General features: G+C 38.0%; 1 protein-coding gene across 2 annotated transcripts in view; it reads right to left on the bottom strand.

Annotated features, from left to right (window-relative positions):
- CDH13 (cadherin 13) overlaps window positions 1-27,678 on the bottom strand; it is a 429,361-nt gene that overhangs the window by 158,175 nt on the left and 243,508 nt on the right. For both annotated transcript variants that reach the window (XM_014874444.2, XM_014874443.2), the window contains exon 6: window positions 21,140-21,284. In XM_014874444.2, coding sequence (XP_014729930.1) covers window positions 21,140-21,284 — 145 coding nt within the window. The remainder of the gene's footprint in view (window positions 1-21,139; window positions 21,285-27,678) is intronic.

The following is a 27,678-nucleotide window of genomic DNA, read 5'->3' as shown; positions in this document are numbered from 1 at the left end:
AGGCTGTGCCTGTATAGGGCAACCCCATAACCATAATTGTGTAAATATATGTCTTTTTTCTTACTCTTTTCATTTCTCGCTTATAGCTTAAGTGAGGCATTAGGAAAGGCATAAAGTTTTAGCACTATGGTTTTTCAGTAAATTTAATACAGTGAAATGATGTCACCTTCAGTAGTTCTTGAATATCATTAGTAGGTGTCTCCCAGCCTCTGGAGAGGTCTATTTCAGAGATGCTTTAATTATTCCTAAACTATTCTTAACAGGAATTAGCACATCAAAGCAATGAGAAACCAATGAGAAAAAATTCCCTTTGTAGAAGTGTTCAAGTCCACGTATTGAGCCCGTGTGATTATAAAAGGTAACAATTCTGGAAAAAATTCTGGTGTAAAAAGAGGACATAGAGAGACTGATGAATTTTTTTTTTTCACATTCCTAAAGACTCAGTTAAGTGAAATTCCTTCAAAACTCTCAGTGTTTTACAGACAGCAGCATACGTATACACATACATATATACATATTTATATGTATAAATACAATTCTTATTTAGGAAGGTGTACAAAGCAGCCTGAAGTTAGTTTTCTCTGCACATGGTCATCTTATTTATTAAAGAGGCAAAATCAATCCCTGCTGCTATTTAGTAGCATCAGCTTTGAATTCAGCTCTTTGACAAGAGCTTTGTCCACACCACAGTGAAAGAACCTGGACACCTGACAGTTTGATTTTGAAAATGATTCGAGGATGGATTAACATATTAAAACCAAGAAATAAGAACATTCAGCTGTAATCAGTCATTTGATAATTCCACACCATAAAGGAGAGGTGCCAATAATTCCTGTCCTCCAATGCCACAGCTGAAATTCTTGTTAACAGAGGTCTCAAGGCAAAGGAGTTCCAGATCATTGGGCATTTTATGTCACTTTAATGTTTAGGGAGGCAGCTGAGGAAATATATTGGCTTATACTCCTCTTCCAGTATTCATCATAGACAGAATTTATAGGCCAAATGCAGGACCAGGTTTCCTATTTTAATAGGTGCCTGCAATGTTATTTCCATGGTATAAAGTATAATTAAATTCAAATATTCATCCTATTAAACATTTCAACTTTAGTTTGAATCAAGTACAGAGATACATTTGCTGGTTTTCTCTGCCAAGCTGCCTGTCTGCAGAGAAGATTAACAAGGGAGACAGGCTGGGAAGCAGATTCATTCCAGCACTTGTGGATTTTAAGATTAGATTGGCCATTTCTTTTTATGCAAAATGTAAACATATCTGCAATTACCTCTGAGAGAAAGCTAAGTACTTGTAAGTTATGATTGATATGGCAGCTACTGTATAGAGACACACAGCAGTGCTCTTCCTTTTACTCAATATTCAAATTAGTCACAAATCAGATTTACCAGCAGGGCTGGCAAAGGACTGCTTTCCTCACTCACACTCTCCTGAAACAAGCCCACACTCAATAAACCATATTTTGTCCCTCTCCTGAGAAGGAACACGTGTTTGATGGCTGCTGTCAGCTCAGCCCTGACTCCCCTGCTGGTAAATTTGGGGTGTATGTTGATGGGAGATGGGTGTGTGTGGATGTGCCTTTGCTCTTTGGCTCCTCACTGGGACTGATGGATGAAAAATTACAGCAATATTGACAAAGCAATGGTAGCATCGTGCAATGGATGTGCAGGAAGATTTGTCATTATCTGCTCTTAAATTCACTAACTGAAAGTTGAGCAATTTCATCAAAGACAACTCCAAAAATATCCACATTTTCAACTGCACTGTCACAGATCTGTGTCACGAGGCTGGGGAGGTGACCCAGCTTCTTCATGGTAAGAGAGAACAGAAGTCATGACAGAGCCTGTGACAACACAAAACACAACAAGGACAATTCCTACACTCTCAAGGATAAAAACATAAAATACAGTCTGTGCTGCTCAGACTATGCAGTTTTCACCTACAAACTTTTGCTGCCACAGTAATAAATGCCCTGAGAACATTAATCAGAGAAATAATCAGAATTAGACTCTCAAATCCTACAAGCATTGCAAAACCATGTGTAAAATTGCATTTTGAGACTGAAATTGTAACCTCACACAGAAAAACTCATAGTGAGGGCTCTTCAAGGAAGGAATGCTCCTTGAGTTCCTTTTCAGTTCTTTCCCCATTGTTCAGTAGCATTAAAGACTATCGAGACATCCTCCAAAATTGATAGATATGGAAACTTTTAATTAAAAAATCTGCATCTTTTAAAGCACCTTAGACCTGGCAGCCTTTCTGTCTGGAGAATCCAGACGAAACATCCTTCTGGAGAACACTTGCATCTTCCTGTCCTGAAAAAGGAAATTCCCTGGCCCAGTGTCACCAGAGTAGTCTGCAGAGAGACAGAACAAGGCTTTGCTGGGGCAATCTCGTGTCTCCCATCCACAGGATCAGGTGTTTCTTCCATCCTCTAGGACTATTCTGGGGGTTTGAAGCTTTTTTGTTTTTCTTTTTTGAAAATTTAATAACTTTTAATACCTTCTCTATTCCAGTCCTAGACTTTGCAGAATCTGAAGAGCAGCCTTTGGAAAGCAGATTTAAGAGGACATGCAGAGCTGATTAAGTGACAACTGTTAAGTTAGAGAACTTTAAGAAACTCAGTTTGAATTTTATATGAGTGTAAAGGACAGCATTAGCAATATAATTTTTTAAGAAGAAAATATCCAGAAGTACTGCCAATCTGCCTGCAGATTACCAATTAAAATTTTTTCGGTCTGGCAATGATAGTGCAAAGTTATCAAAGAACTTCTGAATTGAAGTTAAATAACCTCCAACCCTAAACAAAATGATCTTTATTCTAAGATAGTAGAGCAGCATGCAGTACCTGTAAATCCATGTCATTTTATATCTGTCTGCTCTGCAATTCCTACTGAACCATCCCCTAACACCCATGTCCAGCAAATCCTTACTCTGGCTCCTTCTTCAGCCCTCTCCCAGCTTTAGATCTTTGCTTATCTCTGTAGAATTATACAAGACGTGTATCTCTCTAGATCTTTGCTTATCTCTTTGGCAGTAGAAAAAAAATGGAAATTGTTTGTGGAATCATGGACCTACAAATGACACTGGGAGTTCAGAAACTGTTACACTGCACTGTTTTCAATATTCTGAGTTACAATTCTGGGTGAAAATGGACTCTTTAAAAGGTAGAACATTAAAGGTTATTTGAGCTTTCTTGTTGGAAGAAATGGGGACAGTTAATTTTATAGAATGGTTTGCTCGTTGTTCACACAACTCCCAAATAACCAAGTTTACAAGGAGAAGCCTGTTACCCAATATAAATTAATTGTACCATCAACTTGTTTCTTACCGAGTGTTTTTATTGTGAGACCAATACATGATGGGTTTTATATAAAGATATTGTAGATAAAGACAGCTTGAGTCAGTGTCTGACATATTTCCAGGCTACCATTAACTCATCTGTGGTAAATAACACAGGAAAAGATGTGTAAAACACAAAACCATGTGCTGAACCAAAATCAAATAAATAACTTGTGCCACTGGTGTTAGTGGAGCAAGAGCTGTTAATGGTAAGCAGCAAACTCAATTAAGGTTTGTCAGTAAAATAAAATTGGGTTCGTTGGCTTTTTGTTTTTAATTCTACTCTCAGTCCCTGGTTTATTCACTGCACCCTCTTTCCCTCCCCATCCCCTGCCCTCTGCAATAAATGAGGTGTTTTCTACAGGACACACCTGCAGCCACCTGAACAGCAAAGAAATGGAGGCACACACACCCACGGAGTGGACACTGCCAGCACTGCCCACTGAACCCTCACAGGGGCATTTTCTGGCTTTTCTTCCGAGCTGTGATCATAAAAACCATCCAGGAAGGTTTTGTGGGATTAATTAACAGAAGCCAAAAAACTTGAACAGGCTTTAACCTTTCTAATTTCATGGTGTATAAAACAGAAGTAACACAGACGATTATCTCATAGGGAGAAACTCAAGCCCTACAAAAGGTTTAGTAATTCTGAAAGATTTATAGAGACAGACACAGTGAATGTTATGTCACTGAGATCAGGAAAAGAGCAGCTTTTCCTGCTCATATGGAAACTGAATCTCTACACTGAGTTATATATTCTGCTTTCCTTCCTGTTTACCATTTCTCTTAATTTTATTTCAGCTTCCTTTACCCTACATAACAGGTGGGTATAATGTCAAAAACTGTATAAAAAATAAATGGAGCAAACTTGGCAATTTGTACTGCATTTAACATGTGGGGATATTATATAAAGGTATTTTGATAGAAAAAAACGTCATCTTGACTTTTATCTTTTCATCTCATAATTGGGTGATTTTTATGGTATAAACATTCATGCTTTTTACCTAGTTTTGTGTTTAAATTAGAAGCATATTTGCTAAAAACAAGCAAATTAAAAGCGTACACAAGTAAAGTGAAAAGATAAGTCAAAACCAAATCTAATCTTCTTAAAGTAAGATTTAGCTTGTTCAGTGGGTACAACTACAGAATATTCTTTCACTGGTGAAACTAAAAACGAGTATTTGAAGCCAAAAGATCAATTATCTTAATGAAATATAAGAATTAAAAGAAATATATAGGTACAAAGAAATGTTCCCGTTTAAATTTAACAAATATTTTGTAACTTCACAAAAGTGTCATTCAGAACACAATGGAAGATATTTGGTTCCCCTTTTTCCCTGTTTTAAGTTAAAAATATTCCTCAAATTTGATAAAACTGTGCAAAATTTCAGGGTGCCAAAACTGCAGATTTGAGATTCTGGCTGTTGTGCACACAGGTCACGACTGAGCAGAGCTTCCAATACAAGTAAAAAAATGAGCAAACCAAACATGAATCAAGAGCAAATAGAGAGAATTTGAACTTTAAATTGCCATTCTCTGTAGCCCAACATGATCATTACAAGAATTAGGTATCCATGATTCAGTAGGACATGATTTTAAAGTCTGTGTAACCAACCAAATGTTTACCCTTCCTAAACAAATATGTGCCAGACATCAACCCAAATTTCATGGCAAAAGTTGATTTGGCTTTAGAAGTTGCCTTTAAGCTGATGACATCCATCTGAAAGACACTCAGTTGTCCTGGGTGACACTGAGTTTGGTGGGGAGTGAGCATTCCACAGCTCCCTCGGGTCACTGGAGGATTCATCTCCCTCTGGAGCCACCGATTTCTTCCCACTGACTCTAGAGGGAAGTAGAGCACCGAGCTGTGATCCACATCAATCCTCCCTCTCTGCAGCTCTGCCTATTTTACTGCCTCGTTGGGAAGGCGGTTGCAGAGGTTTGTTGATGCACAACCCAGCATCTACCACATTTTAAATTCTAGCCTTCTTTTTTTTTTTCTTTGCTTCTTTCTTTTTTTATTTTTTTTTTGTGGATATTCATTATACTTGGAAATTGGATGCTGATCTTTAAACATTTTTAAGGCTGAACTTTAGTCTTGAGTTTGATGGCAAAGCTCCCAATGTATTCCCCAGAAGCTGTATTTCACCTGGGAGTGAACAATATTTTTAAAGAATAAATTCACCCCCAAACTTCTCTAAGCAGATTTTATATCTCAGTATTTCCTCTATTATAATGATAATGTGTGCCAGTATGACCATTTGGGTTTCTAGGGCCATTTTAAAAAAACATTAGTAACTCATTAAATATCACACTTAAAGTATTACATCTTCCTCCAGTAATTAGACAGAACTATTAATTCCCTGTATATTTTTACAAAATCCACATGCTCTATTATAATAAATGTGATAAAGATAACACTGGGTTCAACATTATTCAGCATTTAAAAATTAATTTACATAATGTAAATATTAATGTAGCCTTGAGCACTGTGGGACTGAGGAATTCTGAACACTGTGCATTTCATTACCTCTAATACTGCAGTGAGTTGCTTTCTGCAGGACACTTGGGAGATCCTTGGAGGGGCTCATATTGTGTATTAAAGGACCAAAATATAACATGAACTTTTTGAAACTCAGGACATTCTTCTAGAACAACCTAAGAATCTCTAAATTGTCCTTTTTTTATGGATTTTTTATTGCCAAAGGATTCGGGTCTACTCTTCATTGGAGCTCTCCCAAATGTGTTTTGGTTTATAAATCCCAAGGGTTTATGATCCTCTTCACAGAGTAACATGACTGATAGCAAGAAACAATGATTTTATCTTTCCTTTCTCCTCTATGCTGAGCATTGTTTTTTCAGACACAAATAGGAAAGGTAATAATTTATACTCTACATACAAATCTACACACACATATATATCATCTACATACAAAGGAGTCAACATTTTCTCACTAACAAATATACTCCAGCCTCTAGTGAGGCCACAGGGCTCTCTCTGCTTTCTAGCAGACCTACACACACCCAATGCACTTTTTGTCAACCATCTCTGTTAACATCCCAAATGATAGATTAATTTGTTTCATCTATAAGGGGTAATTTTCATGTTTTTAATCACTTTAAAACTTGACATAGATAACGCAGAGTTATTTGTCCAACTTTGAGAGGAACCTTCAGAATTGGGAATACAATCCATTTTTACTTGGCTATAATAAACATTAAACCCCAACCACATGGTGGAAATTTATGAATTAAGATGTGAATATACATCTACACACTCCAGGTACGTGATGAGCAATCCAAACATCATTATTCACCTTTTCAAGCCAATAGAAAATATGCCCATAGCAACTGGCAGTTGCCAACTGTGGCAGCCATTCCCAATCATGCAAAAAAAATTAATTGGCAAGCAAGGATTTAGGTTCTTGACAATTAACTTGAAAAGTCAAAAGTAGGAGTAACAGCTGCTGTATCTTGTGTCAGTGTTCTCCAAAACTGGTCTGGAAAATTCAAGGGATTTGTTTAAACATAAACATATGAAGATATAAGTGCTCAGCAAACCTAAGGAAACATTAGGAACCAGAACCTCAGAGCAGCTTTCATGGGACCCATCCTCAACAGTGATTTGCAACAAAAGACACTGAATATGTATTTACATGAGTAAAAATGTATTTCAAAAAGTGTCATCTACCAACACATAGAAATATACATTTCTCGGCAGCTTATGGGCAGTAAAGTTCTTACTGAGTCACAGATCACAAGGTCACAACTCACATCAAAGCTGAGACTATCAAAGCCACTTCAGACACCCAAGATGTTCTCCTGAAAATATTTCTTATTTAAAGGAAAAAAAAAAAATCAGCACCCTTTAAGAAATAAATTAAACAAAAATAAAGTTACAAAATGCATCTTCTGGAGTTTGCAATTTAACACATGAGAAAACACACAGCATATGTGATGCAGAAGAGGTCAACAGTGCTGTAAGGCAAAATTATTTCAATTCCTGCCTTATCCATACTAAGCCTGTGCCCTCGCAGCTCCACAGCACTCGGAGACGATTCCTCAACACGAGCCATGACAGAAGCAGGGCAGGGTCAGAGGGTGAGGAAACGTGCTGCTCTGGAATCCCAGATTCGCTGCAGCCACGGGGAAAGAAAAGATTCTACACTGAGATCAGAGAGAAGCCACGGGACAAAGTGTGGGTGGTGACCACCAACTGCTCATGGCCAGCAGCCCCTGCAAACACTTCAGTGTTTGTCTCTCCACACCTCTGGTGACTGGTCAACATAGTGCAGTGTTGATTTTTTAAAGTTTTTTTGCTTTTTATTGCCCCAGGAAAAATAAGACTTTTTTTCCTGGTCTATTTTCAGTGGGGGAAAAAAAAATAAAAAATTGCAGTTGCAATTTTTGACCAGGACTTTCATTTCTTGAAAGTATCTTCCCATTTGCACTACAAAGCAAAGATGAAAGGTGTTAATTTTTTACCTACTGGATAAAAGCAAATGCTGCATAATGGTAGAAGTTGTACCAAGGCTGCAGAAGGTCTGTAAATACATCTATGGATGAAACCTAAATGGATCCACCGAGTAAATCCTGCCACTTGCAGGAAGACATTTAGGAATTAACAGGTTGGTTCTGGTTTTCTCAGAAATTTGACCTGAATTAGAATTTTGGGAGTGAGGAAGCAAGCACCATTCTCAACTGGTACATTCCCCTCAGCTTCCACTTGTCCTGGATCATAAAGAATGAAAGACAAAAGCAGGCAATTCATTTGCATACCTTTAAAACAACAGTGAGGAGAAAGGAGGATTCCCCACCCCAAAAATCTTTGTGTCCCTTCTCTCCATGCACTGACAGGAAGGAGGAGACAGCCTCAGCTGCAAACTGACACATCCCACTAGGAAAACTGTCAAGGAGAGGAGGATTTAAGGACATCCCATGGCAATCACCACAGCCATATCTGCTGCCATGACTAAGAAGCAGCCCCATCCCACTGTCTCTGGATCTCTGAAGTCCCCTCAGCCTGGGAAAATGTGTGCTTTAGTGCAGGCTTGAGACAACAGAATAAACTGAACAAGTATCTCTGAGAAAAACTACAAAAAGTTTCACTGGAGCACAAGTCCTCAGTGCTTAGCATCAGGCCATTAAAATTCTTGGCAGCAGCTCATAGTCCGGGCTTGCCAATGGCCCACTTTTCATGCAGCCTATTTTTGTTTAGGAAAAAACCTTCAGAACATCCTGAATATTAAACCTTTCTTCAAGCTGTAATGATCGGGGAGATTAGCTCTGATCAGCAGTTTTAGGCCATATGTAAATTCAGTGTCCCTAGGCAGAGCAGCAAACCATGAAATACCCTTCTTTTCTCCCTTTGGCTGCCAGGAATAAGGAGGCTGCTCCACAGATCCTCATTAGTATTGGTCCACACCACTTATTTAGCATTCAACAGGTTGTAATTCCTGGCCCTATGAGGGACTAGCCTGCAGCTAAGGTATACCAGATTGGCAAGAGAAAATCCACAATAACAAAGAAACCTTTACTTCTTTCGATTTCTCTTAATTAACACTTTATTTTAATGTTTTCCCTCCTTTGGCTACTGCAGCCCAAGCAAATTTAGAAGTATTTAAGCAGCATCACCACTACCCATCCTCACAGCTTATGAAAAGGATAAAATCCATAAGCTAAGGAAGATTTTTTTTTTCTTCTACTCCAGCACACAGCGTTTAAAACCCTCAGGGCACACCAAAGAACTAGAAGGATGTACCAGCACTGAGTAAATATCACAACACTTTTTATGGAACAATATATTTAATAAAGAGCCGTGGTGGGCATGAACAAACTCCCTGCTACAGCCTGGGCAGGAGAGCATCTCTCCCTGGATGAGGTCTGAGAAAACAATCTCTGCCTTTATCAGGAAATTTGATTTTGTTTCATTTAGGAGAGAGACATCTCCATTCAGCAGCTAAACTCTCTGAACAAAGGTTCTTTGAGAAATGGTTTCCAAATTGTGGTGCCTGGCAGGAGGTGGCACAATCAGCAGCTGGGGATGTGTCTGTGCTGGGGCTGCTCCGAGCACTGCATGGGCTCCTCTGCTCACTCTGCTTTGAAGAGAATGTTAATAATGCTGTAACTGCTGCTTTAATCTATAAAGTGATCCAGGAAAACATCCAGAATTTTGATGTCCTTCCCCTACGCTTTCCTGCTGGAGTAGCTACTCGTAAAGGAGCTGACAGACAAACTGTAATCTGCAAAGCAGGAAGAGGGCAAAAACAGAAGGCTTGCCAGCCTGCTTGCTTCCAAAAGGACTCTTCAGCTTGAAGAGAAAAAAAAAAATACAAAAAAAAGAGGAAAGAAAAATGAGTTAAAACTTTATTCAATAGCAATGAAGCCTGAAGCTGATAATTTTAGCTTTCTGGGATACAGCTGTAGCAATGAGAAAATAAGAGCCCAAAGGATGGATAAACTATATTATCTTAACTAGCAAAGGCAAGCCTTCAAAAAATGAAATTGGAAAAGAAAAGCTATACTATTAACTTCTTTTTTTCCCTGGCTAAGAAAATACGATCAAATTTTCAATTCTTTAGTTCTCTCCCAGTAAGCCTGCAGCACACAACAAGCCTGCTGAAAGTGTAACCTCCCCAAATGGAACTGCCAAATAAGCAAGATCACAACAAGCCCAAGAGGCACGTCTATCTTTTGGTCTTATAATTATTTTGAGTACTGTAGGTTTTTTCTAACAGAAGCTATGATAGAGTTCAGCTTAAAATCAAGAAGGCAAAACTGTTTAAATTAAAAAAACCAAGAAGTTTGCAAAACAATGCTCACAAGTGTGTCTAAACAATAATGTCTGCAATTTCATGATCCATTGCCCTGTCTGTTAAAACATGCTGATGTTTCTCCTCTGCTTCTGTTTTCCAGGGCCCTTCTCTGTCACAGCTGGGGACCCAGCTCCTATGACAAATTTTGGCCAATCAGGTTTGGGGGCTGCTCATCCCATCTGCACAAAATGTTGACATAACAGGATCAGCACTGCCCATGGTACATTGATTACATTTATTGCTAACTTTGCTTGCTAAACCTGCATCTGTTTTGATAACCTTGTACAGCAGTGATGGTAGGCAGTGCAAAATCCATTTGCTCACAGCCACACCAAAGACATTTCAGTATTTCAAGTCCTTCCATTAAGAGAATTATATTATTTTACTGTTTTTTCTATTTTTTCTGTTTGAATGAATATTCATTCAGTGTCTGGCCACTATTCACCAGAAACTGTCCAAGTGGTTTTAGAGTATGAGCTTTCTCTCCAACACGATTTATCTGAGTAGTCCTTCAACTTGTTCATATTTTTGCAGAATTTGTCAGACCAAAACCTTAAACCACTTTTACTTATCTGCTGCTGGCACTGGAATTTCTGTTCCTCAGTGGAATGCAGATCCCAGATCCCAAGCACCCTGAGACCGTTTTTCTGCCTTAAGACAATGTACTGCTGTCTGTCAGTGGAAGAACCCAAAGCAAGTTCAATTGAAAATCATCGGTAGGGTGCTCACTCCTTTCACATTCATCCTCGTGAAAAGGAGGGATAGGGGTTTTTATAGGGCAGCTATGACACGACAGGGGCATAGTTTGAAAATGAAGAAGGGCAGGGTTGGATGGGATATTGGGCAGGAATTGCTCCCTGCGAGGATGTTGAGGTGCTGGCACAGGATGCCCAGAGCAGCTGTGGCTGCCCCTGGATCCCTGGGAGTGTCCAAGGACACATTGGACACTGGGGCTTGGAGCAGCCTGGGACAGTGGAAGGTGGAATAGAATGAGCTTTAAAGTCCCTTCAACTCAAACCTTTCCATGATTCTGTGATTCCAGGGCTCACTCAACCCCAGCCCAACCCTGGAAATGTTAAAATTCCTCTGACTGGCACTTGCACAGCCTGTGGGAGGAAGAACCTATTCTTGCATACAGGAGGAAACTCTATAGTGTTTAATGGTTTGATTTGCTATTATGTGCTACTGCATAAGTTTTATTTTAATATCATGCAACTGCTGTGATTGCATTTTTATAATTGGTGCTCTGCCCCAGAGGAGAACTTTTTGAAGAGTAAAAAATGCTACCTAGGTGCTGACTCAGAGAATTTACAGAGTGCTTTGGGTAGCAGTACTTAAGCATGAAGCTTTCCAGCAAAGGTGCTGCAGGTGCTGAAGAATTCAAACTGCCAGATCAATGACGTTAATTAATGGTTCATGCAACAAAATACAAAAGAAAATTAAGGCAGTGGATTAAATCCTGAAAGCAAAGTCCCATACAGAGTCGAGCTGAGATGCTGACAACCCTCTGAAATTTTGTATATTCTAAGAAATCCAAGCCTACATTATGGCCACGTTCTGAATCAAGGAGCTGGTGATGTAACAGGGATGGTTTTTGCTGTGCTAAACAGGGATGGTTGCCAATTTCATCTCCAAAACTCAGATTTGTAGTACATGGGCTTTTAGCAAGAGTGAGCCTGTATGAATTTCAGTGACATTCCCACTGATTTCACAATATGCCAATCCCAGCTGACACAAGTTGTCACACAAAGAGATTTTTCATGGACACTTTCCTTAACGTCAGTGTTTCAGATGCCTTCCAAACTTCTCAGATACACCACAGGAGCACAGGGTTGATGGCAAGAAATGACACATAAAAAACTTTTAAATAACAGCTCTTTAAAAATTTAAAACTCCTTTAAAGAAAGATACTGTATTTATAGCCTCTAATGGTAAAAGAGAATGTCTGTTCAAGAGATTCCTTTTTAATCAAACATCATGAAATGCATATTGTAAAAACATACTGAGACTGGCAATATTTTCAAAGCCCAAAGGTTGTCACTATAGATGAGAGGCTTCTGCTTGGAGCAACAAATAACACATCTTCATTTGAGAGGAGTAAAACCAGTTTGATGAAATGAACTTGCAGAGTTGGAGGGGTTGGGTTGCTTTTTTTTTTTTAAACTTTTTTTTTAAAACTTTTTAAACTTTTTTTGGTTTTTTTTTGCCCCCACCCAATTGGGGGTTACATCTTTCTTACCTCCCTCTGTGAGATCAACTAAACTCTGCCTTTTTAGAGCCTAAAGCAGTGAGGCCAAGAAATACAGTTTCCATGTGTGCTTAATAAAATTACACCCTCGAGTAGACTGGGAAAAAATTCATAATATATTAATTGAATGAGTATTCATATGACCCCATGGATAAGACCTGCAGTGTATTGCAAATTATTTCATTAATTATAGTAGCTTTGTCTTGAGGTGTGCCTCTTAATTTCAAAACCCTGTTAAAAATAAATTTCCCTGCCAAGCTTCCTGACAATGCTTTTGATGATTAAAATGAAATGCCATTAAAAATAGACTGTGCTCTTTACGTTTATGATGGAAATAATATTTTGTTTTTCTGAGATTCCATGGAGGAAACGGAGACATTTTCATCCAGTAATGTACATCTCCTTTCTTGGAAGTTTTATATGTGCTGCAATAATGTTTGCATGACAAACATAATCACCTTTTTTTATAATATTCCCGTCTCTTAAAACAATTATTAAATGCTTCTAGTACTCTTAAAATCATGTTTTACCCACACTAATTTCAGAACAGAACATTCTGTATAAGCATGCTGTTAAAACACAAATTTGAATCTGGGATAGAGCTGTCCAAGAAAGCATCCACTATTGTCACCAACATAATTCTTAGCACACAGTAATTTCCATTTTCAAACTACAAGTGCTTTTTAAGTATAATAAGCAAGAATTGAGAAAAAATCAATTAAAATTCTTCATCCAAGTTATTTTCTCCTTTTACTTTGGAATCAATTTTTTTTTTCTTTCAGAACTTCGACTTGTACAAATGAAACATGGGACTGAAGTCATGTATTTTCCAGCAAAGAATATTCAATATATTTTACTGCTCTGTCCCTAAATCATAGCAATGACGAGCTACATTTGTGTTCCCAAAAACCACTGTCTTGAATATGTATCTGTTAATATTTCCTTCAAACTGCATTTAAAAGCCATTTCTGGTGGAGTTTCCAGCATGTACCAGCAGAAGATGGATTGAAAGCAAGAGCTGTGAGATCTCACCTTCAACCTGTCTATCACATTGCCTAAGTGTGAATCCAGCTCAGCACCAGCTGACAGCACCTTTCCCCCTTTCCCTCCACGAGAAAGCCAATAATAAACTTTTCAACGTTTCCAGAAAGTTCTTCAGGTACAAATGTGTCATTTTATAAAAGCTTCTCCTGCTTACTTTCGGGCATGTGCTCACCAGGAGGGCTTGATTTCTAAAAATAAATGTAATTTCCTACCTATTTTTGGTGGACAGCCATGGAAAACTGCTATAGAGAAATAATGCAACTGTGTGTGGAGATGAATGGTGGTGTGCAAAGGTGACATTTTCTGTATTCAGCAGATGTGATCAGAATGAAGAAGTCAAAGAGTGCCTTTTTCTAGAAGTTGTGCTCAATATCTGAAAGCCAAGTGGACTATTTTGAATATTTCTATAAAACACCACAAACTTCTCACACTGCAAAAATAGATTACTGTGGGATCATTCTCACTAAGGTTTCCTTTCCTATTGCAATTGCTTTCACTCTTCCAAGGGTAGTGTGCAGCTCTTTTCTGACTTCATGGGATTATAGACTGCAATTTAAACCCCAAGCACTAGATTGAAAAGTGGGGAAAGGAGAAAAACTGTGAGGGCATGAAATTAAGGGAGAAATGAGAAAAAAAAAAAGAAAAAAAAAAAGAAAAATATGAACTTACAGTTTAAAAATAACATCTTTTTTCTCCTTTTATTTTTTGTTTGTTTGTTTGTTTTTTAAAAGGCACTATATATCTGATAATACCTTTCAATAAAACTGGAAAATTAATCAGGTTAAGCTGCAGGGGAATAAATAATCCTGCCATTGTGCAGTGGTGAGTTTTCCATTCAGCTGTGTATATCTCTTCCACAACAGAAGGAGGATGGATCTGTATATTGGCAATGCACACTGAGGCAAATCCTGCCTGCACTGACAATTTATTGGCTTTTTTGCTTTGGCACGTGGAGCAGTGGCCACAGTCCTGTCACCACCCCTGGTGACACCACCCTGGGATTTATGCCCAGCTCGGTGTGAGGATGAGGTGGGTGGGCTGGGGCTTCAGCTGCAGCATCCCTGCCACCAGCCTCAAACCATAGCCTCAATTTATGGCACATGATTGCAGCTTCTGGGGATTTATCACCCTTTTCATGCACTTTTAAAGGAGCTGGATGAAATATGGTGATATGGATGCTGCCAGGCCCTTGACTCCTGTAGAGCCAGCACAGAGGGGATGGCAAGGCAGTATCCACCAAGGGTGATTTAGAAGTGTATAAACACAAGCTGAGGGTTTATACCACTAATAAAGCCTGCCCAGAGGGCTGCAGCACGCTCCCTCCCTGCAGGCTGCCACACAGCCATGAGTTTTTTTTCAGATAATGCTTTCCTGGACCTGCAGGATCTTTCAATTTATTGATTACATGGATGAGTTTATCTCATGTGTCCAAAGTGCTTGGAGCTTTAAAGCTCATTGTTCTCTCTTCTGAGAGAACAGGAGATGTACAAAGCAGGTGCAAAAGCCCAGGTGCAAAAGCCACTGGTAAGTAAATTAGTGCATAAATTTCCTTTTGCAAACAATTACATCCCGAATTGCACGAATTCATTTGAGCCCTTGTGTTCCAGTACCCAGCAAGGACTCCAGCATTTTTTTTTAAAAATTCATTTGTTCTTTAATTAAGAAACATACTCATTTTTATTTCATGAACCTGAGCTATGATGCAAGAGGAGCCAAAACTCCAACCTGCTCTGTGCAGGGAAGTGTGAGCACTTCACGACATGAATTGTCCAAGGCACAGACACCATAATGCTTTTACAGCCTTTAACCTCAGGCATTAATGCTTATCTGGCCATAAGGCTGATTTTTGAAATATTTTGTGTGTAACTATGGAAAAGCAAAAGAAAGCTCATTTTAGCAGGGGGGACAGTGAGCACACAAGTCACTTGTGCAGAAAGGCAAAGGGAATTTTCTGTCTGGGACTGAGGAAGGTGACTCATTTCCAGTCCTCCCAAGCAGGCCAGGAATTCTACCTGTGCACCTAAGCTGGTCTGGAGCCTTTCCTGGGTTTAACCTCTTTCTGCTGGAAATCAGGACTAATTGAACCCTAGAGTGGGAGCAGCCTCCTGCTCCCAGAGATTCCCATCACAGACACAGGCTGAGTGAACTGCTAATTGCTACACATGAGATTATTTTAATTTCCTTCAAATGCACTGGTTTAACCACACTTGCATACCTGGGAACCTGTTAATTACTTGGTAGTGCTTTAATGGGTTATTCCTCTCAATTTCCATCAGGCAGATTACAGTGGATGTACAGCTTTGTCTGCCATAATACAACAAATTATTAGTAAATACATATCTTTCCATCATGTACATACACAGTAACTAAAATATATCAGAATCCCTAATAAAAGATCAGATATTTGTGTCTATATATGCTCATCCCTCTTCAATGTATGCACATCATGCATATTAAAATATATCTATATCTATACATACACACAATAACCATATTCATATACAGCTGCAGTTTATTCCACACAGATCTGTGAAAAATTTCCTACTGGGATATACAAAGCAGCTGTGCATAATTAGCCTGGCTGCTGCTTGACTTCTGCTTGGAAATTTAAATATTGACATTACAGATGTTTCTACCTAGTTCACATCCGTTACATTTCCAGGCCAGATTACAAAGGATTTTGAGGCAGTGAGTGGAGTTTTGCTGAAATGCAGATGATTAATCCCAAGAAAGGATGGCTGAAGGTTTGCCATCAGCAAGATTTCAAGTTTGCCCAGAAATGAACACATCTGGAAGAAAAGGAACTTAGAAACTGCTCTGCTGAGTTATACCCAAAGCTGAGCATTCCATCTCCTGAAGGAAGGACTGCGGAATAGCTGTGGAACAGGCAGGTTTTAACAAATAAAGGAGTTTTGTGTATTCTTTGGCTTCCCTTGACTCAGAGGTTTCCTCATCCACAGTTTCATTCCAATTTATTATTTCGTTTTCCACAAGAGCTCATAGCAGTAAGTTTCATGATTAAATACGTAACATTTGACATTTCAAATCTCTAAATCTAAATATTGCTATGAGTGGCAATGCTATGAATCAAAAACCTTCAGGGTCAAACATTTAATTTTGAGATAGTTTTGAGGTGAATTTTCTGAGATATTTCTGTTTTGCAGGTCAGATCTATAGATACTCCTAAGTTTATACTGCAAAAACCCAGCTCAATAAAATATCAACAAATAAGCATTTATGGACAAGACTTTAACTTGTATGACAAAAAGACTCAAGTGTCACCCTAACCCTGGTCCAAGCAGAATCAGAAGACTGGAAAACTCCAGATTCTACTTTTACCTAAATAAAAATATATTACATTCTTTACAATCCTTTTCTAATGGTTCTTTGGGACTTTTTTTTTTTTTTAATTAATCTTTAATTTAAAAATACAACTTATAAACACACCCTCTGATTTCCCTCTGAGATTTATAGGTCAAAAGAAGACAACTTTGAGACTTCACCAAATTCAAGGCAATTTGATTCATTTTACTTTTGGCAATCTTCTTATGCCACAGGGCAGCAAGGATTACAAGGTACAAATAAAGAGAGTCTGGAAAACAGTACCAGAATATTTGAAGTATATGAAAGACTGCAGCAGATGTGTATTAAAGTCAACGAAGCCAAATTTATTTTTGCCACTTTGCTAGGCCAGCCAGCCTTTTGTTTCCCTTTCATGGACTCTTTTGACTCCATCTGTCATAAACAATCCCATTTCTATTAATTTATGTATTAAATTTATTGTTAGGTTAAGTATAAAAATAAACAAAACCAACAAACCAGCCATCCTGGCAGGTTGTTCTAAATAAAAAGGCACCATTTCAGCACCAGCTTTCATTTGCCTGAACCACTGCACTATTTTCCAGTGCAGAGCTACCAATGATACTCAGCCCCTTCCTCATGTTTTATCCATCTCTATAAATTACTATTTTATGATACTGCAGAACCCTCTAGGCTACTCTTCTTAATTCCTTCTGTTTCCTCTCTAAATGTCTCCAAGTGTCCCTTTATTTCCAGCAATTATTTATAGACATCTGTCAGTCCAGGCTCCTTGGCTGGAATGCAATGGATCCAGGCTATTGTGCACCACAGAAAACAAGTTACTTTCTCTAAATGCAATTCTCAAGCAATTTTGCTAAACCACTGCAGTTAAGATTTAACCCCACTGGGTTTGCAGCATATTGTTGTAAGTCACCTAATGTCAAATGTGTTTAAAATAATTTCTCTTAAGTGCCTCCAGCAAGAGAAATGAGGTGTCTGCCAAGTTCATTTTACCCTCCTGCACTTTCCAGCCTCTAAAAGTGAGATATCCAAATGTTCCTGCCTGCCTGTGGAATCCATGGGATTGGAGTCACCCTCATTACTGTGCTGAGGTGAGGCTGCTGCAAGACAGATCCTCAACCCTTGAGCTGGCAGCTGGAAAAATCAGAGATCTACAGGAAATAAACTGGGTCATAACTCAGAAAACAAAAACATGAGAAATCAGCAGTACAGGGGAACACAAAACCCATTACAGTCAGTCCAAAAATTGCCATCAGTGTCACTGAATCAGGCTCAGCCATTATTTTCCTGGTACATATATGCTGACTGCAACGTCCTACAGAAATGGGAGCTGGTATAAATAAAAAAAAACAACAAATCAAACTGGTTCTTCTGTCTTCAAACAGTTTCTACTGGTCTTCTAATTTATTTATTTATGATAAATACCCTCCAAGTTTGCAGTTCTTCCAGGAGAAGATCTAAGAGAAATCTCAGCACATCTGTGGTCACTTTAAGCACACATTTGAGTGTACTTCGTTAGGATTTGACTCTGGGCTATTTTCAGAACCATGACAATTTTCTCTGAAAAGAGCTAATTTACTGTAACTAACTATATTATTAAATTTCCGTAGGAATGATATATCAAGAAATAAATCTGTAGCAGTATCACCTAGCAGTCACATATTTTTAGCATTAATTATAAGATCTGGCAAGCCCTAGCTTGAAATTCAGATGAATACTCATTGTAATGCAGTTTATATTCTCAGTAATTATAGGCAGGTATTTGCCTCTCCAGAAATGTGATGGCACATAAATTGTAGGTGTCCAAATAACCAGTGGTGTTTACTGTGTTTAAAAATCAAGCACAAAAAAATGTGAATGGCCTTAGTGACATAAAAAAAGCTATTTAAACACCATCCAAACCGTCCTCACTGGGACTATGCTCAAAAGGCTCTTTAATTATTCATACATAGATTAAATAAATACAAAAATCATGCGTTGTTTCCATGTTTTCTTCACTTTTAGTGGATTTCTATCTATCTCAAATAGAAGAGAAAAGAAGATTCTTAAAAGGTGCTTGGAATTTTCACTGCAATTTCTGTGCCCTTCCCTAATCAGGGAAGTAACTTTCAAATCATTAAGGAAAAAAAGTTACTTTGTAAAACAATAAAAAGCTGGAAAATATGTCTTACAGCAATGCTGGGAAAGTCTAATATGAATATTCACTTGATTTTTAGAATCAAGGTTTAGATATTTACGTTTTTGATGCTCTCTCCAAGATTTATTTATCAATAATTCTCTGATATTCCTGATGAATAGACAATACCTAAGTTCAGCTGTAGAGTGGAAAGTCTCTAGAGAATTCCATTGGTTTTGTGTCTGATAAAAGTGTGGCCTAACAGGAAAACACACAGAAACCCTGCAATGGATAATTTAAAGTAAGATAATAATATAATCTGAACGGTTTAAAAAGGCCCCAAACCCTTTAGATGAGTTTCACACTGTATTTGCATCTTTTTCTACATAATTGTGCATCACTCATGGAGTTATTGGTATCCATGGACATTTACATTTTGGTCCAGGGAACATCAAGACAAATCCAAGATACCCACTTGAGCATTTTTTATTTTTAGCAGAATTTCAGCGAGCGGGTTTGATTCAGAGCTTGGATGAAGCTGCAGGTGGCTGTGATAAGAAATAAGGTTATACATGCAATGCAAAGCCTTCCTTTTGCAGCTTCAAAAATGAAATACAGCACAATTGCAATCCAGAGGGAAGGACTCAGGAATGTCACTTGCCAGCACATCAGGATTTCTACCCAGCTGTGCAGTGCTGTAACCTTTGATTTGGAACAGCACGACAGCTGGTGGGTCCTTTCCAGCTCGGAATATTCTCTGAAAACCTCTGTGATAAAATAGCAGAGCCTGATGAATAATTTGAAGATCTGTGCCATAAGTTGTGAAGAACTATGGAAAACAGATGTAAACACCAGGAATCCTTGGCTGAGTGGGTGCCATCTGCACAGAGAGCTGTGACTGATTCCAGCCAACCCTGATTCCACAGGTTCTACTGTGCACAAAATAATTTTGTGAGCATTGGTGCTCTTGACACCAGGCAAATGAAGTTATGAAGTTTAATGTGATGAATACCTGGAGGGAAGAGAGGGAGGGCAAGGAAAGGAAAGTTGAGAAAAATTATTCAAACTTTGGCCAATGGGAAAGACAATCAAAATGCTAAATGATACCTGAGTCAATACAAAGCAGCAGTAGGAGAAAATGGATGAAACCATTACAGAAGAATTCACTGGAAGTTGGGCTGAGAAACATCTCTACTAAATCAGAAGTGTAAACTTCAATATAAGAGCAGGAAAAAAAGGAAAATCAAAGAGTGTTTATGGATAATAAAAATAGAGAATTGTAAGTTTAAAAATGTACTAGAGACCTACAATAGAAAAGAGTGCTCCACTGGCAGCCATACTTTCAAATATGAAACATTTCTTGTTTGGCTGAAAAGATCATCAATATCTTCATTACAGGCTTGTCACAAATGAGGTAAACAAACATTTACCTCAAAATTTTAATCTGTTGAAGGAGCAGCTTGTAATGCATTTCATACCCACAGATTTTTAGATATGAAGAACTCTATCTGAAAATGCACAATTCACCAGAAAGCTCACATAATATAAGGGAAGAATTTAACTTGGATAGTTGTACCCACATTAAAACTTGGAACAATATCTTACCCTTGTAGAATTTCCTCACCAGACAAAATCAACAGGAAATTTAATCAGAACATTTTCCTTACTAACTTTAATTATCAATGTGTTTTTGTTTTGTTGCAACTGTTCTATCTGCATTTGCAACATCTGTTATCAGCATTGTTCAGTATTTCAATCTGCCCTACAACATTAGTTTTTTCATAATGTGCTTTCCATTTATTTGTGTTATTTACTAGACTCATGCTACATAAACAAATAAAAATAACCCTTCCAGTAACTAAACTTGCAGGAAAAATTGTGAAATTCCTACTCTGCACAAAAATTGCTCGTGGTATTTGGTTTGAATCTTAATCATATCCTAGGGGTTGTCTTTGTTGATTCCAGAGATGAATAAAAAACATGCACCTAAATTAAAGCTCCTATTCCAACTAATTTATTGATTTTTTTTCCTTTTCCTTCCATTTTTTAATGCAGAGAGTTCTTTTTCAAGAACCATTACGTGTTGTCCTGAAGTTGTGCTGCTCCCACTCCTTTTCGCAGAGGAAGAATCCGGCGAGCCACAAAAATCAGCACGAAAACGTGTACGAAGTGACAATAGTGCCCTTACCAAAAGAGAATTTGTTCAGGCACTATCTGCTGAGCTGGGAGTGGCACGGACTCACCTGTGGCAGATCCCTCCATGACGTGGCCAACGTAGGGACCCTCTTTGAACATGGGTCTGTTGTCGTTTTGGTCGATGACCGAGATGTCCAGGCGGACCGGGCCATCCATGGTTTTGCCATTCATATCCACCACCTCAACTTCCAGCTGTGTGAACACAAAGAGGAATAAAGCCATGAGTTCACTGTCACGGTGAGAAGAGAGGATGGAAAAAAAGGAGTTCTGATGAGTGTTGGTGTAACCACACCCTGCCAAAGACACCACTTGCAGCCCGTTCTTTTGGAGCAGGCTCAGAGCAGATTTCTCCTCTGAGCAAGAGACAGATGTACATTCAAATTGAGATATCACCTGGCAGCTTGAAAATGCCATATTGCCCAAAGAATTAATAAACTAGAGCTTAAAAAAGCCCCAAAACCAAGACCACTTACAAATTAGATCCTAATCATGTGAAGATTTGGTTAGAATTTATTTATTTACTTTTATCAAGCACATCTCCAGTGTATAGAATATATAGAATTATCATGGTAGAATTGACATTAATGTTCACTCAAAAACCTTTTTAAAAACAAACAGAAAAAAACCCAGGAAAAACAAAAAAAGAAGTAGGAATGCTGCAGACATTTAGACATTTTCTCAATGATGATGGCATGAAGAGTTTGTTAGGCCATTTTCAGAGCTTTCTGGGTTTTCTAATCAGGTGTGGAAGAATGAAAGAACATCTGCAGTCTCAATCAAGTGGGTATATTCACAAGCTGAAGATTTGTTTGGACTTTCTTTACTTCCAAAAACTGGAGAGAAAGATCCTGCTGTACATCTCAACCCTCCAAACCATGTGCACTGCAAAGTCCCAATGAGTCACCAGGGCAAACCACACCAAAACTTCTTAAACAGCAGAAAAGTCAATTTAAATTGCAACTGTGTGCTATACCTGCAGTTCTCTCCCCTCGCAAGAAATCAATAAAATACAGCAATAAACAGGTCTGAGACACCACTATCATTCTCACCTGCCCTTCCCATCCCCAGACTCAACTCTTTAATGGAGTTAAGCCAGCCAGAAAATGAACCTGAGCTCAGATGTTAGTATCACTCTCTCCCAGTCTTTCCCTGAGAAAGTGGTGCCAGCAGGGACTGGAAGTCTCTGAGTATTTTGTTTATACTGTTAATTTATTCTTCATTGCCCTGTCTTATACCTGTAAGTTATTTATAACTTAGTGATAAATCCTGCTGGGAAAGAAATAGGTCAGAATCCTAATTCCTTATTAAAATGGATGGCTTATTATCACCTTTCTCTGTTTTTTTGTTATGCTTATAAATACCTTCCACTTTTTTAATTCAATGTGTTGGGTGTGAGTAGGAGTATTTGTTATGCTGAAACACCTCCTTACAGACACTGTTTGTAAATAGTGTCACAGTCCATTTTAACATCTACTCACTGCTTATCCTCACTTGTCTAGGAATTGTTCTGCCTTTCTCAAGCCTTATTTTTTATTATATGGCTTAACAGCTTAAAGGCAGACAAATATTCTGATTGGAATGATTCCTGTTCCTTTGGAACAGCTGAATTTTCTGGATTCAAAAATTCTGGGATTTCTGGGAGCACCTCCCCTTTAAATTCTGGTCTTTTTCAACTCTGAACTCCAAAGTCAATGCAGGAATCTTCACCATGGCTTGTGATGGGGACTGGGAAGGGACAAACAATTCCATTCCTGAACTACATTAAAGTCAGATACAGTTTCAGCTACAGTTGGAAACTGCTGACAAAATGAATCATAGAGTAATTTGGCTTGGAAGGGACCTTTAAAGTTTCTCTATTTCCACCCCCTGCTATGGGCAGGGAAACCTTTCACTGGACCAGGCTGCTCCAAATTCCATCCATCCTGGCCTTGAATTTTTTCCGGGGATGGAACATCCACTGCATCTCTGGGCAACCCATGACAGTGTTTTGCTACCTTTATAGTGATTTTCCTCTCCTATAAATAGTTTAAATCTCTTCTCTTTTTGTTCAAAACCATTACTCTTTGTCCTATCAAACAGCCCCTGCTAAATGTTTATCCCCAGCCTTCATGTAATCCCCTGCAAGGGGCTCTAAGGTCTTCTGGAGCCTTTTCTTCTCTAGGCTAACACCCCATCTCTCCGAGCTTGTCCTTATAGGAGAAGTGTTCCAGCCCTCTGCTCATTTTTGTGGCCTCCTCTGGACCCACATATCCATGTCCTTCCTGTGCTGAAGGCTCCAGAGCTGGGCACTTTATCATAGTAAAACTGACTCATCAGAACTATGTTAATTGCTTTGGGAAGTGAAAGAATAGCAATATTTCTCTGTGAAATTCCAGCAAATTAATTTTCAAATTCAAGATAATTTGCTGTTAATCTATCTCTCAGTATCAAGTGACTGAGCTGTTCACTGGAAAGAACAAAGACTTTGCTAAATTTAAAAAACTACTTCAGCTGCTTTATCAAAATTGTAAGTCATTTAAAACAAAGGCTGATCTAACACTAGTTTCTGGGGGTTTTTTCCAGACTTGCACAGATTAAGGAAAAGAATAGGAGATTCTCATTAATGACTGAAATAGATTTACTTTATCTTTGCCAAGTCCACTGCATCTGAGAGCAACTGTCCGAAAAATTTGGTATGACAGGTCCGTAGGAACAGTTACAGGATATCTTCTTCATTTTATTAAGATGACAGAGGGCTTTCTTTTATTAATCTTTGTACAATAATTTTCAATCCTGTCCTAAGAATTGAGTTAACTCACCAGCTCCTTTTAAACCCATTCTATAACGTTTTCAAAATAAAAGCCTGCAGCACTGAAGTTATGGCCATCATTCTTTATACGACCAGTTTGTAAAAGAAGCTGTCTGATATCTTATCTAGCTTCCCCAACAAAAATACCCCAAATTAAAACAAAAAACAAAACAAAGAAAAATTCCACAAAATCTGCTCACAAAATAACAACAGAAGTGTATTGTTATTTCCAAAAACCCAACACATGCAAGCGAGAAAAGCATTCAAGTAAAAGACAATATTGGCACTTTGAACAGGCTATAAATAAAACCAGGTGGAAAATTAGATTGTCCTAACTAACAGAACTGTGAGATTTCAGTTTTTCAATGCAGAAGGCAAGAAAGCCTATCTTGTTTTAATGTAAAATTTGACTGATGCATGAAAGACACTGAATTATTTTTTTGCTAACAAGAAATTGTATTGGCACATTCAGAAATGGTTTAAGTTCCTACCTCGTTATAGCAATGCACCTCCAAGGACATGTGCTAAGCATAAAGACAGATTTGAACAAATTGAAAAAAAACCACAATCTGCAGAGTTCTGCAGCTGTTTATTTTGTGAAAAACTGATGCTTTCCCACTTAAAATTATGGAATTATGTTCATGGGAGTGGAAACTAAATGGTGCCTTCCAACCCAAACCATTCCATGACCCGATGATAATGATGAAGTTATGTTCATCATAAACTAACCTGTGATTTTCAGGAACTCTTTAGGTTAAATCCCAATTTCACTTTTGACACAAGCGTACATGCAAATTACAAAGGATAATCAAGGTTTTGGGAGAACTTTTACACCTCACAGCACAAAACTCCATGACCAGACACAAAGCAGACCTTGGCACAGCAATGGAACAGGGAAAAGCAATATAAAGCCCAAACTGCAGGCAGGAATAGACTTTATCCTATCTGGCCAACTCCTACTGAGCCCTCTCCCTTCTCAAAATGGGTTGTTTCTAGACTTCCCATCCAATCTCCCTCAGCATATGCAAAGCAAGGATCTTTCATCACCCCAAATATAATGATCTCATCAGAAGTTAAGCTTATTCAAAGTTGCTCATTTTAAGGTTTCTGCTTTATTTTAAACAGTCTTGAAGCCTTTCTACTCTGCAGTCAGCAATAACATTTACATGAGAAGATAACCAGTCTCGTTCTTACCATTACTTCAAGTAATTTCAAAGGTTTCTCTTCACAGAAGGATTGTTTTCATTCATTTATTGCTTTTGGTGAAACGATTCTGGAGAGCCACCTTCCTTCTCTGCATATAAATGTCTATTTTCACTTTGCAGCCAGCCAGCCAATGGCCCACATAAAATTACATCATAAATTTGGAGATTTTCATAAGTAAATCTGGAATATCTTTTAGTGCTTAATTATCTTCAAAGCATAAGACAGGCTATTTAGTCATTACCTGCCATCTAATTTTAATTTCTAATTTGTTGCCCACAGGAATGTTTCTCGCGGAAGTTTTTCATTTGTTTCAACAGTTGTTTATTCTGCTTGTTCCTCATCCCCAGGTTCACAGGAGCACTGCACCATCCAAAATACTGCAACACCAGCACCAGTCCCACCTCAGTTATTCTAATCACTGCTGGATTTATTTATTGATCAGATTAATTATTGAGAATATTTGTTATGCTTATTTGTCATCAGTTTTTAAGTGTGGATTGACAGTAAGGAAAGGCAATGGTCTTATGGATCTTTCATTCAAGCAATTTCATGGTAAGAAAAGAAAATTTGGCCACCCCTAGGTCATGAAATGTAGTAAAGAAATTGTCTTTATAGTGAAAGGTTGTAGTAAAAACTTTATGCAATTACCTAACACAACTCAGAGAAGACAATAATTCAGACAAAGAGAAACTAATTCCAAGAAATTTTTCCTGATTTAAGAGTATGAATAAAACATGACCTAATATTGTTCCATAAGACTTTGGAGGGAAAGGATGCAAAACAAAAATACTCAGTTTTTTGGAGGTAAACATAATTCTGTTACCAGCACAGCACAACTGTACAGATGATAGCAAAAAGCAGCACCATTACCTGCAATAAGAGAATTTCACCTGGCACTCAGAGCCAAGGTGGAAAGGGATTAATTAGCCATGTAAGTACTCCAGGAGTCAATTCCACAGGCTTTATCTTGCTACTGCATCCATCTCACGATTAATTATTACATAGTCCCTGTTTTCTTAGCACAACTATCTCTTAACTGTGTGCATTAATTAAACAACTTTTTTTAAAAAAGCCCAGGACTTCTATCTCCCCAGAGTGACAAGGAATGAATTCTTCAGTAAGAGCCACTTCATCTTCTTTGATCACTTCAGATGCAAAAGTTTGTAGACATGCTAATAGAAATTTTAAGAAAAGAATGAGGAATTAAATATTATAAACAGTCAAATATGTGCTTTTATCTCTGGCTTTTAAGGCAGTGGCCTTAATATTTTAGCAATTAGTCACATCAGTAGACTGAAAGGTCAGGGTCTACATCATATTTTAATTTATGAAGCATAACATAGCAAGTTCTGCCAAGATTATACACTTTTGAACTAAAAAGAACCTTTTGCCTTTCCAAAGCTAAAGTTGCATCTGAACCTGTCAACAAGGGGAGTTTATCTGTGACTGTCAAATCAACATTCCCATGTTATTTCAACTGCTTTTTCTTTAAACAAAACCAGCCCAAGTCAAAAAACTCTTAGAGCCTTAATCAAATTTAATTCCATAACAACTTTCTGCACATTTTCCACCTTGTTTTTTGTGCAGTAAATCTCTCTATTGTTCACCCTTCCCTTGAAGGATGAAGCACAGAACATTTTCTTGGCCACTTTTGCAATCAGTAAAGGCCAGCCCCAAAATCTCCTTGCACCTGCAGCTCCTGTTGCCCTGAGATAACATCAGGAACTCTTTTTTCTCCAGAAAACCTGGCACTGGAAATCCAGAAAAGCCACAATATTCCTAGAAAATGCCATCAGTGCAATATGCTCATTGCTGCAGAATGCAGCTACAATTCTATATATCTAATATTTTTTTGCGAGAAACCAAGCAATTATGAATTCATTATCTAATTGAATGTATATTCTGTGCCACCATTAGTGTCACAGGAAATGCATTTTCTTCCCCAGCTTTGTCTGTGAATCACAATATTGTTTAAAAAAATGCTGGTTTTTTGTACAGCTTAAAGCCTGAAATTTTTTTCTCTGATCTAAGTATAAAATGGCCTTTTTCCCGTGAAAAAAAAATCACAGAAGAGGAACATAAAACCTCCAAAATTGCAGAGAATGATGGCATAAACTGCAGAAAAAATACATTAATTACCTACTCATAAAAGTCTTATACCAAGATGAACTCCGACTTTTCTCTACACTAAATCCAATCCCAAAACTTATTTTAATCTTTTAGTCCCATTAAAATATGAAATAAACAATTTGGGCTTTTGTAGCAGCTTTTTGTATGTCAATTGAAAAAATAAAACCACAAAATGTACAACTTAATCTCATATTTTTACCACCTATTCCTGAGGTTGGTTTTAAGAAATAAAAACAAAGGGGGCAGTAAACAGTAATTGGCATTTTCAGAGGGTTTTTAAGTCAGTTTGGAGCTGACAAGATTTACCTGTAAGTTCTTGTGATTATTATTTTAAGATCTCCTATTTTTAACATTTAAATATTTGCAATAAACAATTCTTTGCAAAGATTCCTTTTGATATGCACAGAACATTTAAGGTTTTATATAATAGCAGACACTAGTAACCAGCAATTTTCTAAAGCT

This window comes from Sturnus vulgaris, chromosome 12 (assembly GCF_052056855.1).
Source record: "Sturnus vulgaris isolate bStuVul1 chromosome 12, bStuVul1.hap1, whole genome shotgun sequence".
NCBI lineage: Eukaryota > Metazoa > Chordata > Aves > Passeriformes > Sturnidae > Sturnus > Sturnus vulgaris.
Note: the sequence above shows the minus strand (reverse complement) of the source record. Positions and strands in the feature narration are given on the sequence as shown.